At 34.9% G+C, this 14,964-nt stretch overlaps 1 protein-coding gene across 1 annotated transcript in view; it reads right to left on the reverse strand.

The window, feature by feature from the left end:
• Positions 1–7,615: 7,615 nt before the first annotated feature.
• Positions 7,616–14,964, reverse strand: part of LOC106881270 (E3 ubiquitin-protein ligase RNF181) — a 21,298-nt gene continuing 13,949 nt past the window's right edge. The window contains exons 4-7 of the mRNA XM_014931595.2: positions 13,145–13,233; positions 10,108–10,223; positions 9,697–9,771; positions 7,616–7,729 (exon numbers count right to left, since the gene is read on the reverse strand). Coding sequence (XP_014787081.1) covers positions 7,670–7,729; positions 9,697–9,771; positions 10,108–10,223; positions 13,145–13,233 — 340 coding nt within the window. The 3' untranslated portion in view covers positions 7,616–7,669. The remainder of the gene's footprint in view (positions 7,730–9,696; positions 9,772–10,107; positions 10,224–13,144; positions 13,234–14,964) is intronic.

Here is a 14,964-nt window from a genome sequence, read left to right on the forward strand (position 1 = left end):
GTGTTAGACCATAATTCGAGGGACAGTCTACTTTTTAGCGTAGGGATGTACTTATCAAGTATTAGTTTACTTAATTTGCATAGGTCTGATCTATTAGGGCATATTAATCTAACTTTAGTGTCTGTAAGGAAGTTGGGTTTATGGTCTTTTAAAGTGATTCTAGGTCTAAGGGGTATAAATGGTTCAGTTTTTTCAGCTAAGTTATATTCTAACATGATGTCCTTGGCTGCTAAGTTCATGGACCGTAAGGTGCTATCTGGTGTTACTTTATATTTTTTTGTTATTTCTTTGTGTAGGAGTTGGTGGTATAAGTTGATGTCCATAGTGTAAGAGTTTCCAGTTTTGTCCGAGTGGACAATAATTCCATTCTGGGATTTTAGTTTGTGCAGTAGGTTTTTAAGGTATCTCTGGTAATTATATATATTGTAATTATATATATTGTATATCAAACCCAAGCTGTTATATTTAATTTGTTTATCTGCATAACTGCCCTCACCTCTTTCTCTCTCTCTCTCAATATATATATGACAGGCTTCTTTCAGTTTCCATCTACCAAATCCACTCATAAGGCTTTGGTTGTTCCGAGGCTATAGTAGAATTACAGATAGATAGATAGATAGATAGATAGATACATACATACATACATAGATACATACATACATACATACATACATACATAGATACATACATACATACATACATGCATGCATGCGTGGGTGTGTGTGTGTGTGTGTGTGTAAGTATGTATTTCATTAAAAACATGACTATGTTCCATTTTTATCTTTTATTACAGGATTTTTCATATTTTCATTCACGTTTTTGCAATTTGTTTGGAACAATAAAGTTCCTAGTTCCATGCACAATGTTTTCAGACATTGAAATGATGTTTCATCATTTCAAATCTTATTGTTTACTGTCATCATCATCATCATCATCATCATCATCGTTTAATGTCTGCTTTCCATGCTGGCATGGGATGGATGGTTTGACTGAGGACTGGTGAGCCAGAGACTGCACCAGGCTCAATCTGGTCTGGCAAAGTTTCTACAGCTGGATGCCCTTCCTAATGCCAAACACTACGAGAGTGTTGTGGGTGCTTTTTATGTGCCACTGGCACGAGGGCCAGTCAGGTGGTTCTGGCAATGACCATGCTCACGCTCAAACGGTATTTTTGGCTATTTCTGGTAGATTGCACAAACTAAATTTGTTTTCAGTGTTCTAACAATCTTCTGTGGAATATGTTATGTAGCCCAGATAATTGCTAGAAATTTTAGATAAAACAGTTTATGGTGTGTGTTTACCTAACTTAATAATTTTGAAGTTTGAGCATTAAATTAACTAACAGTTGCTGCATGGTTCAATTGTTGTTGTGGAGACAACATGATACATATTTTTTCTTTTAAACTTTTGCATTTTCATGTTACTAAAAATTAAGCATTTTGTTTCAATAGATCAACAGTCTTGGCAAAGATATTTTAATTCCCTCGAAATGTTTCTCAAAAAATCCTAAAAGTTTAATGTGATTTACTTGAGTATAAAGAAGACAAAGCAAGTGACTAGTATCAAACAGCTTAGAATCAAACAACTCAGTGTGTAGGCATGCATATGTGCACTTGAAAGAAAGGGAGGGGCATATACACACACCTCCCCAAAAGTTTGCTTCAGATAAAAGTTAAAAGAAACATGAATAGTTTGTGTTCAAATTTAGAATTTTAGCATTTTCACTTCTTTTAATTGTTAGGAAACTGTAAATCATCATCAAAATTGCTACAAACTTGTTCAAAGTAAAGAAACATCTTAAAGTTAAATAATAAAAATTTTAAATGCTTTCATATGATTTAAACTTAATAGATTTACAGTAATACACTTTAGTTACTGCATAAATATTATCAATGACAATTTTATTATTGGTTGGCAGATATCAGCATGGATCAAGGAACAGCTTGTTTGTAGAAATTATAAAACAAGATCATCAGCTCTTAGATTCTTCATTGCTGGTACTTCTGGCTGATGAGACACAACATGTTGATACACTGATGTTCCAGAATCCCTTGTATTAATGAGTTGAGTGTGTCATGAACACAGAAGAAGCTGTTTTCCTGTCACAAACACAACAGTGATTAACGTATTTGCATTGAATCTCACTGTTCATCATGCAGATGATGATTTATTATTTTACTAAATTCTTCTTTATTTTCAAAATTAATTCAGACAAAATCATTGTATTGTAACCAACAGAAATGTGGTAACCAAAATGTTAATCCTTCAGGAGTTGATAAACTAAGTACTAGTTAAGTACTGGGAGTCTATTCAAAAGGACTATTATTCTCCTACCCAAATTTGTGAATCTTGTATTTATAATAGAAATCATCATCTCATCAATATCATTATTAATATTTTTATTATTATTACTGGCAGTAAAGGTGGTGAACTGGCAGAATTGTTAGCATGCTGGGCAAAATTCTTAGTGGTATTTCATCTGTCTTTACATGCTGAGTTCAAATTCCGTCAACTTTGCCTTTCATCCTTTTGGGGTTGATAAAATAAGTACCAGTCAAGTACTGGGGTCAATGTGATCAACTTACCCCTCCAACCAAAATCTCAGGCCTTGTGCCTATAGTAGAAAGGATTATTATTATTAGCCGTAAGTTGGCAGAATTCTTAGCATGCTAGACAAAAAGCTTAGTGGTATTTTATCCGTCTTTACTTTCTGAGTTAAAATTCTGCTGAGGTCAACTTTGCTTTTCATCCTTTTAGGGTCAATAAAATAAGTACCAGTAGAACACTAGGGTTGATGTAATCGACTTATTCCCTCTTCTGGAATTGCTGGCCTAGTGATGAAATTATCATTATTTTTATCATTGGCAGTAAGATTCTGCCTTTCATCTTTTCAGGGGTGATAAAAATAAGTACCAGTTGAGTACTGGAGTTGATGTAATCAACTAGTCCCCGCCCCACAAAATTCAGGCTTTGTTCCTATAGTAGATAGGATCATTATTATTGGCGGTGAGCTGGTAGAATTGTTAGCATGCAGGTAAAATGCCTTGCTGCATTTTGTCTGTCTTTACATTTCGAGATCAATTGCCACCAAGGTCAACTTTGTTTTTCCTCCTTTTGGGATTGACAAAATAAGTACCAGTTAAGTACTGGGGTTGATGTAATTGACTAGCTTCTTTGCTCCAAAAGTTCTAGCAGAAAAGATCATCATCATCATCATCATCATCATCACCATCACCATCACCACCAGCACCATCACCATCATCATCCTCATCATCCTCATCATTGTTACTGGCTATTTGGCAGAATTGTTAGCACGTCAGTCAAAATGCTTAGGGGCATTTTGTCTGCCTTTACATTGAGTTCAAATTCTGCTGAGGTCAACTTTGCTTTTCATCCTTCTGGGGTTGATAAAATAAGTATCAGCTGAACATTGGGGTTGATGGAATTGACTTCTCTATCCCCTCAAAATTACTGGCCTTGTGTCAAAAATAAAAAAGAATTTATATTGTTAGGGCAAACACATTGTAGAATAATTAACATTTTCATACAACAGAGCAATAAATACTATTTTATTCATCGACTTAATAATCTTTACTATTGCTATAGGCACAAGGCCTGGGATTTGTGGGGAGGGGACTAGTCGATTGTATCGACCCCAGTGTTCCATTGGTACTTAGTCTATCGACCCCGAAAGGATGAAAGGCAAAGTCGACCTCAGTGGAATTTGAACTCAGAACATAAAGATGGATGACTCATCAACTTAATAATGATAACTGTTTCTAACACAGGCACAATGCATGCAGTTTTGACGGGAGGTGGTAAGTCAATACTTTTGACCCTGGTATTTGGTTGGTACTTAATTTTATCAACCCTGAAAGATGAAAGACAAAGTTAACCTTGGCAGAATATAAACACAAAATGTAAAAGAGTTGGAGTCATCCTTATCATCATCCAGTCCAAGCTGGCATGGGTTGGACAGCTTGACAGGAACTGATAAAGCCAGGGCCCACACCAGGTTCCATAATGTTTTGACTTGGTTTCTGCTGCTGGATGTCCTTCTTAATGCCAACCACTCCTCATAGTGCACTGGGTGCTTTTTATGTGGTACCAGTACCCACACTAATGTTTTTATGTGGTACTTTGGCTTTAGGACCTCAATTCTGTTATGGTGGGCAGGTCTTCTCAAGTTCAACAATGTGCTACATATCTCAAATACCATGAAGCATTTTTCTGATGCTCTAATGATTTTGCCATATTTCTCACTTTATAATAATTATAATAATGTTCCAAAGTTTGGCACAAGGCTAGCTATTTTTAATGGAAGGAGCCAGTTGATTACACTGATCTCAGTATTTAACTGGTACTTCATTTTATTAATCCCAAAAGAATAAAAGGTAAAGTTGACCTTGATGAGATTTGAACTCAGAATGTTCAGGGCCTGAAGTCATGCTGCAAGGTATTTTTTTGATGCCACTAACAATTCTGCCAATCTACTGCCCTAATAATTCTAATTTTGGCACAAGGTCAGCAATTTTGAAGGGAGGGAGAAGTGAATTACATCAACCCCAGTGCTCAACTGGTACTTATTTTATTGACTCTGAAAGGATGAAAGGTAAAGTCAACCTCAGTGACATTTGACCTGAGGACATAAAACTGGAAGAAATTCCATTAAGCATTTTGTCCATGGATAGACAGTCATGAGATCGTTTCTTGAACCAGTTTTGCATTTAGTTCCACAGGTATCACACTAAATTCTCAAGTAGCCAATAGACTGTACCTTAGTGATTAGTTAGCCTGCACTGATCTATATATGTTCTCCCACAGGAACAGTAAACTACAAGGATTAGAACCCTCACCAAGAAGAGATTTATCTCTACTTAATGCTATGACAACTGGAAATTAACATTGATGACACGGATCAGCAATTCACAACATGGGGCATACATCTCACTGGAGGAGCCTGGGAAAATTGGGGTGGGGCATGGTGCTATAGTCACTCGGCACAAGGTTCTCCTTAAATTAATTCACTTTTTTCTCTTAGACAATAATGTACTTAATAAAAGAGTTACCAGTAGATTCTTTTGTATTAAATAACTGTGATAAAATATTGGTTTCAAATTTTAGCATAAGGCCAGAGGTTTCAGGGAAGAGGCTAAGTTGTTTACATCACCCCCCGGTGCTCAACTGGTACTTATTTTATTGACCCCAAAAGGATGAAAGGCAAAGTCAACCCTGGCAGAATTTGAAATCAAGTTAAAGGTGGACAAAATGCCACTAAGCATCTTGCCCAGCATGCCAACAATTCTGCTAGCTCTTCACCTTTAACTGTGATAAAATATTAAAAATAAAGTTGCCTTTTTCCAACCACTGGTGGAGCATACCTTTTTCTGGTAAGTTATAGTGGGGGGTCTGAGGGAAAATAGGTTGGGAAACACCAATATAGATCCTTCATAATTTGTAGAACTTTGATTGACTGGCCAATGGTACCAAACCATTTTATAGGTCTAGAAATATTGCAGAATTAATTTAGCACTTGTGAGTTCTTAGCATTAGTATAAAGAATAAGGGGATAATTAAGAATGAGGCAGCAGGTAGCTACAAAAAGCAAGGTAGTTAAGAGTGAGTGAAACTTAAGAATGGAGTGTGGTAGTTACTAAAGCTGTATTGATTATGTTGTTTATTCTCCAAATTAGCACCAGATCAAGTTGATCAATGATAATTGTATTTCAGCCATAAACATCCTATCTTTTTTACAGATACTGTGTATCTAGGATTACTTTATCCAATGTATCCTTCCTCTTTTAAGATAGCAGGGTGTGATATAAGAAAAAATTAGCTATTGTATCTTGCAAGTCGAGAAACAGAGGCTCACTTACTTGTATTATTGTTTTCATAAGGTGCAAAACTTATGTAATTTAACACAACCAAAATATTTTTGTCAAATACTGTATTTATTTGGATATAATACACATTAATGTGCCATGCACAGCCATAATTATGAGCAATGAAGTCCTTGAAAAAATATCTTTTTCTGTATGCTAAGCACTGACTCTTCTTTAATATGATGTACAGAGAAAAGAGTGTTTAGTTAAATTTACTACAATTGCTGTTTAAATTCACTGAAAGTTCATGTATACAAAACAAAATAAAAAGCAAACTTTAAGATAACCTTTTGAACTTTACTAATGTAGGCTGTAAAAGCTTGCCAGTTGTAAAGTTTACATTACGGAAATCACATGACCATGCTTGTTCTTTTCCTTTAAACAGTTTTTATTATACCTAAATAAATATGGTATTTAAAAAAGAAGGAAAGGAATGGTACCATGTATAAACTAGGAATAAGTAACATGCTACAATTAAACAGGAAGTAAACAACACTGACAGGACTAAACTAAAAATAAGCAATGTTATCATGGTTAAAGAAGAACATGTTTGACCATGGCTCTACCCATTAAAATAAGACAAAACACTGTCATTGCTAAACAGGAAATAACAAACATTGTTGTGATAAAACAGCAAGTTAAAAACTGAAAGGAATATGAACATGACTATACTAGAAACAGGTTTTGATGTAAATAATAGTTCCGATATTGTTCGATTATAAGTAAGACACACAACCACAATACTACAGGAAGTGGGACACGCTACCACAGCTATGCAGAAAATTAACCCTTTAGCAATTAAACCAGCCATATCCAGCCAAAATATTCTGCCTCTTTTATGTTCAAACTGACCAGGTCCAACATCTCATATTTGCCCTACAATGTCATACTAGAACTAAACAATCACATCATCAAAATCTTCAAGCCACAAGATAATGCATGATTAATTCAAAACAATGTAAATAAATAAGCATTATATATGACAGAATAATCTGAATGCTAAAGGGTTAAACATCCTGCAGCAGTTATACAGGAAGTACGACTGCCATATCTAAAGAAGAAATAACATGAAAGTATCTTTTCCTCCCTCAGTTATTTTACATCAAAATTTTTCCATAGTTAAATAGGTGGAATGGTCAGCCCTGATCAAGCCAACTTGGTGCAACCACAAATCCATTGTGTACAGATATCAGTTGACTATACACTTTGACATGCAGTATTTTATTGTATGATGGGATAGTGTGTCAATCTGAGCCTGTTGGTTTCTCTTATTATCCAATCTGCTTTTGTAGGTGCAGCTGAGTCATTATTTAGTTTCAGTTGAACACTAATCAACCAGATTAATGATAAAAGATGTTCTAAGCCTGACCATCCCATCATTTCTTCACAGAATGTATCTAGTACTAAATATTCAATGTGAACTACTTGTTTTTAAGAGCATAGGTTGTGATTTGAGGTAGATTTACACCTATTTCTAGCAGTCTGAGAGACTATTTTATTGGTGCAGTTATTTTTACAGCTGGACATTTTCCCCTTTTAATTGTGAAGCAGAAAGTGATGCCTATTATGTCAGATTAGACAAACTTAAGTGTGTTGTGCCTTACTTAATAACATTATACTACAGCTGTTGTAAAGTTTAAACTCATAACCTTGTGGTTAGCTGTTGAGTACACCTCATAGCCACTGTGAGTCACAAAAAAGAGACAAGGAAAATAGTGAAATCTACTTAAAAGTGTGAGTTTTATATTTGATTTATTTCTTAACAAAGCTTTTATACAGGGTTTAAGTCAACCAAACATAGAATTGTGTAAAGAATCAAGTTCAAAATCTCTTTGTTTCTGGCGGGCCTGCAATAGAAAAGAGAAAATGGTTTACTTGAGAAATGGAAGGAGGAAGGTTGAAATAATTGATTAATTACACATCATCGTCACCAATGTCATTATGCTCATCAACAGTGTTCGAGGATATGGGTTTGGACCAGTAACTGATGATATGAAATACAAAATTGATCAAAAAGTTCTGTGCATTGATGGTGAAAGCTATCTATAGTAGTATGGTGGATGCAGACTAAGGAAGATCTGGGACGAAATAATTAGGTCACATGTGAGGAAGAATTATATGCATTACAGATGTTATGTGACTGAGAAATATATAGGGATGTTGTATTGTAGAATACCAAATCCCTATGAACATAAAAGAAAAAAAATAAATTAAAAGAACTCCACAATGATGATTTCTTATATCAATCAAAGGCCACAAAATGTTGAAGAAGAGTTTCTAATTAATAACAAAGTCAGTCCCAGTGGCTTTTGATCTCTAAAATCATAAATGAGTGTTAGTAAAAACAGCAAAACTTTTAGCCTTGCACTCAAACTGCTTATGCTACTCCATCATTCCCATGAGAGTGATGTTATAAAATATCAGCAAAATATCATCAATTTGGGGCAAGGATATGACAAGTAACTATTTTGCCTAGTTTATCAAAGATATCCAAACTTGCTATTCACTCAGTTGATCATTTTCAAGAATTAATCTACAACTGAATGTAGAACGCATCTATATTGTTTAAGCAAAATGTGATACAGATGTGAAAGACTTGAAAGAAAATGAAAAAACAAAATTAGTAACCAAGGAGCTGATGTCATGGTGTATGACTCCCAATTCACCAGTCAAATAATCCCTTACACAGATTATCTTAATTCTGAACTGTTTTTTTCTTCTTCTTATGTACCTCCAAGATGGTGAGGGCACAAAAGTGATTGTAAACAGAGTTGTATCTCCCTCCATCCTGGTAGTCCAAGTGGACTATAATTTTAAAAACAATATTCTATTTCAGAATGTAGTTACTGAATGGATTATTTTGATGTCAGTTCAATTTTTGCTGGTTGCTTGCTAAGGAATCTTCTCCATCACCTCAATAAACTCCATCCAATCCATGTAAGCATGTCCACTTTTCCATGTTTGCATGGATTGGATGGAATTTATTGAGGTTGATTTTCTATGGTAGGATGCCCCTTCTGTTGCCAACCCTCACCTGTTTCTATGCAGAGTAGTATTTCCCCATGGCCTGACATACTTTCACAGAAGATGGAAATGAATGACACTGCTTGTATGAGAATGACATTCACAACTGTCTTACAATTTCAAGACAAGAAGACTCACACTTATATACAAATACATTCACACATACATATATACAATAGCCACCTTTCAGTTTTTGTCTATCAAACCAACTCACAAGGCTTTGGTCAGATGATTAGGAAGCAGACTTCTCAACCACACAGCCATGGCTGCACCTATTTTATCTAAATCAATATACACACTTGTAACAGCACTAGATTAAAAGAATGATGGTTAAAGCATAATGTACATACAAAACTATAATAGCACTATTTGTAATATTTTATCTTAGAGAAACTTTATCAAAGAAATACAAGTCTCTTTGAGAAGTTTGTCTGAGACAAAATATTACTGCTGGAGCCATTCTATGCTTGTATGTACATTATAAATGTTATATCCACTTTATTCAATTTTATCTTTTTTCTTCACTGAATATTAAATAATTTCAAATTGAAAAATATATATCTACTTTGAGTTTTTTTTTTCCTTTCATGATTTTCATGTTTGAGGAAAACAGCCTTTTTTTTATGCATTTGTCTTTTCAAATTGAAAAATATTCAGAAAAATTTGAAAGTAAATTTTTATCAAGAACCAATGTGATTATTTATAAATAGCCAGAACATTCACTACTGTATAAAAAATAGCCTAACATCTGTATTGTAGAAATAACTACTCACATATGAAAAAAACTTACCTTGTGAGCCCGATATTCTTCATATTCTGGATTGTCTGTTGGGAATTCTGTCCGACACATTGGACATGTGTTAACCTAAAGAAAGATGAAGCCATTTAAAATTGTGTCAGGAAACAGATAAGGCATGTGTTAATGCATGTAGAATATTAGGATACATATTAATGCATGTAGAGTATTAGGACACATGTTAATGCATGTGGAAATTAGGACAGCCATGAAAATACATGGGTTTCTTGATGCATCTTGACATGTTGCATGATCATCTTAAGACGCCCGTAACTATGTCTAGGTTGTTTTGTCATTTGATAGACTACGTGTAATATAACCTTCTCAATAAATTCTGCTGGATTCATGTAAGAAGGAATAAGTAGACATTAATATGATGATGATGATGATGGTGTTGACACTCACCTTCTCTAACCATGGTAGGATACAACTACTGTGGAACTGGTGGTTGCAAGGTAAAGTCTTTATTTCATTATTTTCCTCAAACTCACCAAGACATATTGTACATTTGAGAGAATCTTCTGAAATGGTAACAGAACAAATGTTTTTTTAATAAATGAAGAGTGAGGATTCATTGATTCATTTATTAACTAAGTTGGTTAACACACTTACTGATGACCAAATACATACATAAACCATATTTGTGGTCAATGTACCTGAAGAGTCAACAATTATAGTCCATTTACCCTTTTGTTACCCATTTCTGCTGAAATATATTGTTTATTTCAATAAATTTTGAAAATACTGAAAAATTTTAGTAAAATAACTCATTATTAAGCTGGTGTTTGGAACATAAATTAACATGAAATATAGAGGGAAGGGTTTAATTTAGATCACATTAAAACAGGAAGTTTTGCCTCACAGAATCAGGGGTAGTCTGAAACAGGTTGGTATCAAAAGGGCTAACAGGCCTCACATCATGTCTATAGTAAAGCTACTTAACATATAAATGCTTCCTGTGGTGAATATTTTTTTTACCTAAATTTTAACATCATATCCTTCAAAATGGTCACTTTGTGCAGCAATACACATGTCCTAGCATTTTTGTCACTTTTGGAATCCAGCCTGGAAGTCGTTTTCTGTAAGGGAGTTGAGGACCTTCTGCAATTTGCTCTGGATCTCAATAATGGTGTCAAAACAGCGACCTCTGAACTGCATTTTCATCTTGGGGAAGAGATGGAAGTCCACAGGTGTTAAATCTGGTGAATACAGTGGGTGTGGAAGTGATATAATGTTTTTGGCAAGAAACTCACAAGTGAGGAGAGCTCAGTGACAGGGTGCATTGCTAATGTGAAGAATCTAATTCTTCATGCTCTTGCTCTTCCATTGTGAGAACTGCTGCTTTGTCACAAGGTCATACCCATAGACCCAACTCTTGTCATCAGTGATAATCCTCAACATGAAGGATGGGTCATCAGTGGCACACTGATGGAGATCTGGACAGACTTCGACATGATGTTCTTTCTGCTCAGTGGTTAGCAGGTGGAGGACAAACTTGGCAGAGACACACTGCATGTTCAATTCAAACTTTAGGATTGCTTGTATGGATCCATACGACAGACATATTTCATTGTCCTCCATTTATGAGAGACATAAACAAGCTGATGAATTTTTTCCACATTTCTGGAGGTGATGCTCATGGCAGGTCTTCCAGATTGTTCATCGTCTTCTAAGGACATTCTTCCACTTTTGTGTTTTTGTGATCATGTGTATGCTGTAGTCTGCGATTTTGTTATGGACTTCAAAAGTGCTCTTACCACTCAAAACATTACTTATGACCCATTGCCTCATCACCGTAAGCTTGCCAAAACATGATCAATGTCCCTGTAGCAGACTTCCCAAGTTTAACGCAAAACTTCACATTGGCACTTTGTTCCAACTTCCTGTCCATAACAAAGTCGCAAACTACAGCATACACATGATCACAAAAACACAAATTGCAAAGTAAGCACAGCAATGTCACTTGACATACTGCCTCATGAAGGTCACTGCTAGTTCTCACCGCACATGCAACCGAGTGCTGCCAACTGTTGGCATGCTACAGAACTAGTTCGGGAACTTTTTTGATACCACCTCGTAAACTGCTGCAGGAAAAAAATGTGATTGTAGTGTGAACCAAGGGCCTGGTCCAAATGCTTGCAACAGAGCTAACTTTGCTAAAGACACCCAAGGTAAAGATAGTGGTATTAAAGATAGTATAGTAACCCTACTACCTAAAGATATACTTATTTACAAGAAGCTGGACTGAGAGGCTTATTGAGAGTCAAATATGTTTTCCAGGGGTATATATATATATATATATATATATATATATATATATATATATATATATATATATATATATATATATATATATATGTTTCTGTGATGTTGTTTTAATTTAACCCCAGGTCAGACCTGACTATGCAGTCTTATCAAAAACATTCCCACTATGACTATTCAGTCTTTTTCCAGTGTGCAGTAATCCAAGATCACCTTGTCTAATATATCTTCTTTTTAAGATGGTAGGTGAGATTTGAGAGATTTGGTTGAGCAAATATGTAGAGCAGCATTTCCTAACCTATTTTTCCTGAGGCCCACTATAACTTTCCTGAAAAATGTATGCCCCACTGGGGAATACATTAAATAAAGTTGTTGGAAAAAAAACAACAACTTTATTTTTATTATTTCGTCACAATTATTTAATACAAATGAATTCACTGAGTACAAAAAAAGTACATTATCAACTTAGAAAAAGAAGTGATTCACTTTAATGAGAACCTTGTGCCTGGTGACTTTGGCAAATTTCACTGATTCAAAGAGACAAGTTTGTTTCAGCTGTAAGTTTTGTAATTTCAAGTTTGCTTCTCTTGGCTTAAAGAAAATCATCAACAGCATTAAAGCTACACTCAATCAAATAAGACGTGAAGAAATGAATCAAAAGTTCCGTTGCTGAAATGACAGTGTTAGGGTATTTCTTTTCAACGTCATCACATAGCCACGTCTTGGTACTTTTCATTTTGAACAAAATATTTACTGATTCTTTCGGATTAAATGATGGATCTCACTCACCATCACAATTTTCCCAGGCCCCCATCTCTGAGACAAATGTCTCATGTTGGAAATCACTGATGTAGAGTCCTGAAAAATGATTTGCTTAACCACTGCAGACCCCACAATACTTACCAAATAAAGTGTAACAAAATCAGTTCTGACATATGCAATGGAGACAGCATTAAATTAACATAGCCATCTATATATCATATTTAACAAATATACACCATTGAAATGCTGTGGGTTTTGTCTGAGAGAAAATCTCTTCGTCGATATGTTGTTAAAATATAACAGGTGGAAAATCTGCCTCAATGAATTCTGTTTGACCCGGACAAAAGTAGAAAAATGAACTTTAAAATGATAATAAACATCATTATGTTATATTATGATTATGTTTTACTGTTCTTACCTGATTCTGATGCTGTTACTTTTCTTGTTGGTAGAGACTCAATTACTTTCTTAGATGTTGGTGGTGTACTCATTTCATTGCCAAAGATTCTTTTATTAGGAGTTAAAATAAAATTTATGTATAAATATTATTTAAATATAAAAAAAATTTATCCTATTGAGGTTGACTTCTCCTTTCATCCTTCTGGAGGACCATAAAATAAGTAGTTTTCTAGAGGCCTCTATCAGTCAGGATGAAAGACAAAGTTGATCTTAAAAAAGAAATATGGAATGCTTCCCAAAAAACACAAATGCACAGGAGTCATGCTAATCTTCTATGTCATTTCAATATTAGAATATATACTGTTGAATTTAGAACTGGGGTTGATTTACCCAACTAACCCTTCCCCAAATTCCATGCCTTGTGTCTATATTAGTAATCATTATTACCATTATCATACTCCACTTGGAAATAGGAAGGGCATCTGGTTGTAGAAAACACTGCCTACCACACTCTCACTTGGCCCATGCCAAGTATGGAAAAATAGATTTCATGATTTTCAAAAGTAATGTAATATGGAAAGTTTTGGGGTAATATTGTATTTGTCAGGACTAATACAATTTGGCTGTCTATCACAGATGGTATATGTGGCTGTTCTTCATATTTGATTGAGAGTGCTAGCATCAATCAGTCAGCTGCTGTTTTGTCTAGAGCAAGCTGTTGGTCAATCTTTTACTGCTATCAGTACTTAATTTGGAAGGTCTGTTGAGGACTGAGATATGTGGCACATTGCTATACTCAAGAAGACCCACCTACCACAACAGCTGAAATCCCAAAACCAAGGTGCCATGAAAAAAGCATTGGTGTAGGTACCGGTACCACATAAGAAGTATCCAGTACACTCTGTGGAGTGGTTGGTATCAGGAAGGGCATCCAGCTGTAGAAACCAAACCAAAACAGACTATGAAATCTGGTGCAACCCGTGGTCTTGCCAGTTCCTGTCAAGCCACCCAGCCCATGTTAGCATGGAAAAGACATTAAATGTAGTTGATGATGATGATGATGATGTTGATGATTATCAAAGATTTTCCAACTGCATTTGCAGCACTTAATCGATCAATTTTTTGGCTGATATTAATCAATCAATTAGCTATTCTGTCCAAAGAAAACTGTTGGTTAAAATTTTGATGACAAGAGTACTTGATATGGAAAGTTCATTATTTTGTTTACTAAAGATTTCCCAACTGCATTTATGGCATTTGATTGCATTTGTTTTTTGCTGATGTCATTCAGTTTAATATTTATCAAATTTAATGTTTATTGAAGATTTCTAAACTGGAAACAATGCACCAAATTTTCAAATTTTAGGCAGGGACCTGTTACATGTCTGTATAAGTTGCTGTAACTTATTCAGTTGTAGATTATACTTTTTGACAAGCATATTTTCTTCATATCTCTTAATAAACATATTTTCATTAAATACAGATGAAGACTTTATCTTCAACTAGCAGTATAACCCGACGTTGTCTGGGTGTGACTTATTACGCCATCTACGATAAGTCTTGCTAGGTGAAAATCAACTAAAAAAGAAAGCCTTACAATGAAAAAACCCATATGATGTAAATATGTTCATAATTCAAAAGATGAAATTAATAGGGAAAGTCTGAAGGCTGTTTTGTGTAACATTATTAAGTGTACGTAAATTTCATCCGTCTAATTGGCTATACAAATGCTTGTGCAAAACAACTTTTTGCGCTGCCTTGATTATACATAGCAGGGTAATTCCTTTTCGCAGGAGGTAGGATGGCGATTTCTGATGAAGCAATTGCTGGCGATCTGTT

The sequence above is a fragment of the Octopus bimaculoides genome, chromosome 7 (genome assembly GCF_001194135.2).
Source record: "Octopus bimaculoides isolate UCB-OBI-ISO-001 chromosome 7, ASM119413v2, whole genome shotgun sequence".
Taxonomy (NCBI): Eukaryota; Metazoa; Mollusca; class Cephalopoda; order Octopoda; family Octopodidae; genus Octopus; species Octopus bimaculoides.